This window comes from Megascapheus bottae, chromosome 1 (genome assembly GCF_031878675.1).
Source record: "Megascapheus bottae isolate mThoBot1 chromosome 1, mThoBot2.hap1, whole genome shotgun sequence".
NCBI classification, from domain to species: Eukaryota; Metazoa; Chordata; class Mammalia; order Rodentia; family Geomyidae; genus Megascapheus; species Megascapheus bottae.
Window position 1 is genome coordinate 3758205 of NC_143509.1, and position 6000 is coordinate 3764204.

The window sequence follows — 6000 nt, forward strand, 5'->3', positions numbered from 1 at the left end:
CCTCTCCACTAGCTCAGCTGGACTGCGTGGACATGAGAAGTCATGGTGTGTGTGTGGTGGTGTGTGTTGTGGCTTCACAAGTGGTAGGGAAGCGGAGCGCACTCCAAGTAACTTGTTATACAGGCATGCTCTGCCATACCCTATTCCTTTTAAAATACTAGCTTGAATTTAGGCCCTCTCTCCTTTCACTTTTTTATTGAGGGACTTGAACTTGGGGTCTGAGCACCGTCCCTAAAAGGACTTTTGCTCAAGACTAGTTTCTCGGCTACTTAAAGCCACAGCACCACTTCCAGTTTCCAGTCGTCAATTGGAAATAAGTCTCATGGACTCCTGTGCCCAGGCTGGCTTTGAACTGGGATCCTCAGATCTCAGCCTCGATATGAGTAGCTAGGATTATATGTGAGCCACTGTGCCCAGCTTGACTCTTGATTCTCGTAGAATTCGTTTTTCTGTAGCCCAGGCTGGCCTCGCACATTCAGTCCTCCTACCTCAGCCTCTCTGGGATTAGAGCCGCCACGCTGGGCTGTTCTCGACCACATTCCCGTGGAAGGCTCAAGTGGGACTGGTATACTGGGGTCTGCCTTTGGGTACTGGGCGGGGGGGTGTCTTCAGTGCCTCGTCTGTCCTTCCTCCCTCCAGGTTCTGTGTGAGCTGCGCCCGGATGGCAGAGATGCGGCAGAAGGAGATTCCCAGGGTCCTGGAGCAGGTGGATGAGCTGGACCACAAGTTCTTCTACAGTTCGGCCACCAAGAATGGTGTCGTGTACCGCGTGGGTGACGGCGTGTACCTGCCCCCGGAGGCCTTCCCCTTCAAGTGAGCCCCCATGTTCCGGCCAGTGAGCCTTCCCTCTATGCCTCCCCCCCCAATTTCCTATACCCCTCCATCCGCACATGAGCTCTAAGCTGGACACATGATGTCGCTGGCGGGTGAGGGAGGGCGTCCATGCAGAGCTGCCCCCAAACGGTCCCTGAGCGACGTGATCACACCTGTAATTCCTGCTACTCGGAAGGCTTGATCTGATTGAGGACTCAAAGCCAGCCTGGGCAGGAAAGTCTTGACTTCATCTCCAATGAGCCACCAACAAGCTTTGAGGTGGAGCTGTGGCTCAGGCGGTAGAGCCAGCCTTGACACCCCCACACACACACAAGTGTGCACGCCTCTGCTTCCGGCTGCCTGTGGCCACCCTGCCCTGAGACCCGACGCCCCATCTCCACAGCATCAAACTCTCTAGCCCCGTGAAGCGGCCAAAGAAGGAACCCGTGAATGAACAGTTGTACCCAGAGCACTACCGGAAGTACTCGGACTACATCAAAGGCAGCAACCTGGATGCCCCCGAGCCCTACCGCATCGGCCGAATCAAGGAGATTTTCTGTGCCAAGAAGAGCAACGGCAAGCCCAATGAGGCAGACATCAAGATCCGAGTCAACAAGTTCTACAGGTGGGTAGGCAGGCAGGCAGGCAGGCACCTTCCAGAAGGTTCTACCAGGGCTGTAGAAGCAGGACGGTGTAGTCTTGGTGAGGACTAACTGATCCAGAAAGAGATGGAAATGCCATGGCTCCATTCTTACTGGCCGGTGTGTTTTTGAGACCCCATCTGCACCGATAGGCCTGTGGGGTGGGGCACGCCTATCTCCCCTCTGAGGCCTCAGTTGGATCTGGCACAGATGCCAAGCTGTACAAAAGGGCCAGGGATGGGGTTCAAGTGGTAGATGAAGTGTCTGACAAGCATGAGGCCCCGAGCGACCCCAAGTGTTGCCAAAAACAGACCAGCAGAGTTCTTTGCAAATGGATCAGGTCTTTGTTTAATTGTGGTCATGGGGCTTGAACTGGCAGCCTGGGTGCTGTCTCTGAACTCTTTTGCTCAAGGCTAGCGTTCTACCACTTGAGCCACAGCTCTACTTGTGATCTGGTGTTCAGTTGTCGATAAGAGTCTCAGCCTGCCCAGGCTGGCTCTGAACCACAGTCCTCAGCTCTCAGCTTCCTGAGTAGCTGGGACTACAGACGTGAACCACCACCCTGGGCTTGCATGTTGAGCTCTACGAATCCCATTGCCTAGCTGAGCCTTATTGTGCTTGAATGCCTGAATGCCCCCCCCCCAAGATCTTAAAGTGCTGTCAGTCCTGGGGAGCCCCCAGGGAGCGCCACTCCCTTACCAAGCGAGCGTTGCACCCTCAGGCCGGAGAATACCCACAAGTCCACACCTGCCAGCTACCACGCCGACATCAACGTGCTGTACTGGAGCGATGAGGAGGCTGTGGTGGACTTCAAGTTGGCCCAGGGCCGCTGCATGGTGGAGTATGGCGAGGATCTGCCCGAGTGCGTGCAAGAGTACTCAGCCCGCGGCCCCGACCGCTTCTACTTCCTCGAGGTGCGCCCCACACGGCCTGCCCCCAACATCTCCACGTTGGGCTAGTGGCTGTCTGGCTTTCCAAGGAAATAGTTGTGTGTGACACTAGTAGTGCGTGCCTGTAGTCCCAGCTACTTGGGAGGCTGAAATGGAAGGATCATGGTTCAAAGCCAACCCAGGCGAAAGTCTGGCTCAAATCTCCCAAAAGTTGTGTGTGGCGCTGTGGCTCAAGTGGTAAGTTTTTTCCACTTTTGGCTGATACTTGAAGAGACAAGGCCCAGGTCCTGAGTTCAAGTCCCAGAACTAACACACACAGGGAAACAGGTTGATGCCAGCTGAATTTGGGGGATGGGATTTGGTTTGGCTTGGATTGCAGAGTGGTGAAAAAGACTGCATTGGTGGCTAACTGGCTATGAGTAGAGATGAGGTAGGTAACTTAGTTGAGCTTGAACTCGGGCCTGGGCACAGTTCCAGAGCTCTTGCTCAAGACGTGCTCTGCCACTTGAGCCACAGCGCCATTTCCAGTTCACAGAAGATGAGTCTTCAGGGACTTTCCAGCCCTGGGCATCTTCCCTCTGGCCTCACAGCCGCTCCTTTGCAGGCCTACAATGCCAAGAGCAAAAGCTTTGAGGACCCCCCAAACCACGCTCGAAGCCCCTGGAACAAAGGGAAAGGAAAAGGCAAAGGTAAAAGACAATCCCCCTGGCTCACTGAGGATTGGGGTGTAGACTCACACCCCTTGTCCATTTTTATTGCTGGCTGTCAGCTCCTTGGCAGGACTGGCTGCGGCCTCCATCTTGGGTCTCTTGCCTCCTCCAGGGAGAAGCAAAGTGAAATCCCCGACCCAGGAGTCCAGCGAGCCTGAGGTGGAGCTGAAGCTGCCCAAACTACGCACACTGGACGTGTTCTCGGGCTGCGGGGGCCTGTCGGAGGGCTTCCACCAGGCTGGTAGGGGCCATCGGAGGTCCGCGGGCATGGGGGGGCTGCTCGGGGGTGACCGGCCCCTCCCGATGGTGCCCCGTGTCCTCCACCTCCAGGCATCGCGCAGACGCTGTGGGCCATCGAGATGTGGGAGCCGGCGGCGCAGGCGTTCCGCCTCAACAACCCCGCGTCCACCGTGTTCACGGAGGACTGCAACGTGCTGCTCAAGCTGGTCATGGCCGGCGAGGTGGCCAACGCGCTGGGCCAGCGGCTGCCCCAGAAGGGCGACGTGGAGCTGCTGTGCGGCGGGCCGCCCTGCCAGGGCTTCAGCGGCATGAACCGCTTCAACTCGCGCACCTACTCCAAGTTCAAGAACTCGCTGGTCGTCTCCTTCCTCAGGTAGCGCCCTCCTCCCCACGCCCGGGGTGCCGGGCCTGGGTGGGGTGTCCCCCTCTCAGCCCGCCTCCATCTCCCCACCGCAGCTACTGTGACTACTACCGTCCCCGCTTCTTCCTCCTGGAGAACGTGCGCAACTTCGTGTCGTTCAAGCGCTCCATGGTGCTGAAGCTCACGCTGCGCTGCCTGGTCCGCATGGGCTACCAGTGCACCTTCGGGGTGCTGCAGGTGTGTGTGCGCGCATGTGCAGGCGGGGCGGGGCTCCGCGGGCGGGGCGGGGCTCCGCGCGCTGACGTCACCGGCCTCCCCGCTGCCCCCCAGGCCGGGCAGTACGGCGTGGCGCAGACGCGGCGACGCGCCATCATCCTGGCCGCAGCCCCCGGCGAGCGGCTGCCCCTCTTCCCCGAGCCCCTGCACGTGTTCGCGCCCCGCGCCTGCCAGCTGAGCGTCGTGGTGGACGACAAGAAGTTCGTCAGCAACATCACGCGGTAGGACCCGGGGGTGGGGGGAGCCGGGCCCTCCCTCCGCCGTCCTCCCCTCCCGCCCTGCTCACACGCCCCCGTCCCGCCCAGGCTGAGCTCCGGCCCCTTCCGCACCATCACCGTGCGGGACACCATGTCCGACCTCCCCGAAATCCAGAACGGCGCCTCGGCCCCCGAGATCTCCTACAACGGGGAGCCGCAGTCCTGGTTCCAGCGGCAGCTGCGGGGCTCCCACTACCAGCCCATCCTCAGGGACCACATCTGCAAGGTACCCCCGCCCCCTGCCCCCTGCGGGGTGCGCGCTCCCCAGCTCCTGACGGCTCCTGACCGCCCCCCTGTACCCCGCAGGACATGAGCCCGCTGGTGGCGGCGCGCATGCGCCACATCCCGCTGGCGCCCGGCTCGGACTGGCGGGACCTGCCCAACATCGAGGTGCGGCTGTCGGACAACACGATCACCAAGAAGCTGCGCTACAACTACCACGACCGCAAGCACGGCCGCAGCCGCGTGGGGGCGCTGCGGGGCGTCTGCTCCTGCGTGCAGGGTGAGCCCGCCCCCGCTCCCCCTCCCCCACCCCGGGCTGGGGTCCCCCCGCCCCCCCTCCCCCACCCCGGGCTGGGGGTCCCCCGCTCCTCCCCCACCCCGGGCTGGGGGTCCCCCGCTCCTCCCCCACCCCGGGCTGGGGGTCCCCCGCTCCTCCCCCACCCCGGGCTGGGGGTCCCCCGCTCCTCCCCCACCCCGGGCTGGGGGTCCCCCCGCTCCTCCCCCCGGGCCGGGCTGGGGGTCCCCCCGCTCCTCCCCCCGGGCCGGGCTGGGGTCCCCGTCGCTGAGCGCCCCCTCTCGCAGCCGGAACCCCCTGCGACCCGCAGGCCCGGCAGTTCAACACGCTGATCCCCTGGTGCCTGCCGCACACCGGGAACCGCCACAACCACTGGGCCGGGCTGTACGGGCGCCTGGAGTGGGACGGCTTCTTCAGCACCACGGTCACCAACCCCGAGCCCATGGGCAAGCAGGTGCGTCCGGCGCCGCGGGGGAAGGGGCGGGGGGGGGGCCTCCCCGCGACCACCCCGCGACCACCCCGCGCCTCCCCCCGCTCACCCCGGCCTCCGTGCCTGCCTCGCCTCGCAGGGCCGCGTGCTGCACCCCGAGCAGCACCGCGTGGTGAGCGTGCGGGAGTGCGCCCGCTCCCAGGGCTTCCCCGACACCTACCGGCTGTTCGGAAACATCCTGGACCGGCACCGGCAGGTCAGTCCTGGGACCTGGGGGGCCCTGGCCTCTTCCCGACGCTCCTCCTTCCCCGCTCCGAGCCCTGCTGGGTTCGGCCCCCCATCGTTCCCAGAGCCTGCAGCCAAGCACAAGTAGAGCTGGGGCTCAGGTGGTAGAGCGCCAGCCGTGGTGGAACGTGCTGGGCAGCCCTGACTGGGGCGGGGCCGCGGGGTGGGCGGGGCCGCGGGGCGCGGTCACGTCCTCACTGCCCCGCCTCCCGGCCCGCAGGTGGGGAACGCCGTGCCGCCGCCCCTGGCCAAAGCCATCGGCTTGGAGATCAAACAGTGCATGTTGGCCAAGGCTCGGGAGAGCCCCTCAGGTACGCCGGATCCATTTTCCTAACCTCTGTTAGACTAGCTGTCAAGTGGCCTGCCTCGGGTGCTTAGGGAAACTTCTAGATTGCTCAGCCCTGCGCCACTCAGGAGGCTGCAGGCTTCCTTACTGTCTCGGCATTTGAGGGGGGTGGGGGGGGTCGGGCCTGATCCAGTGCGTGGGGTGGGTGTGTGGCTTCGTGGACACCGTCCTCAGCTCTACTTCTTGCCTTCAGTGGAAGCAAAAGAGGAAGAGGAGAAAGCCACCAAGGGCTAG

General features: G+C 63.0%; 1 protein-coding gene across 1 annotated transcript in view; it reads left to right on the forward strand.

The window, feature by feature from the left end:
- The window catches only part of Dnmt1 (DNA methyltransferase 1), a 28545-nt gene extending 22545 nt beyond the window's left edge, over positions 1-6000 (forward strand). The window contains exons 27-40 of the mRNA XM_090335731.1: positions 640-813; positions 1217-1438; positions 2176-2368; positions 2949-3033; positions 3167-3295; positions 3385-3667; positions 3751-3892; positions 3986-4152; positions 4237-4414; positions 4495-4690; positions 4993-5159; positions 5275-5391; positions 5641-5731; positions 5960-6000. Coding sequence (XP_090191857.1) covers positions 640-813; positions 1217-1438; positions 2176-2368; positions 2949-3033; positions 3167-3295; positions 3385-3667; positions 3751-3892; positions 3986-4152; positions 4237-4414; positions 4495-4690; positions 4993-5159; positions 5275-5391; positions 5641-5731; positions 5960-6000 — 2185 coding nt within the window. The remainder of the gene's footprint in view (positions 1-639; positions 814-1216; positions 1439-2175; positions 2369-2948; positions 3034-3166; positions 3296-3384; positions 3668-3750; positions 3893-3985; positions 4153-4236; positions 4415-4494; positions 4691-4992; positions 5160-5274; positions 5392-5640; positions 5732-5959) is intronic.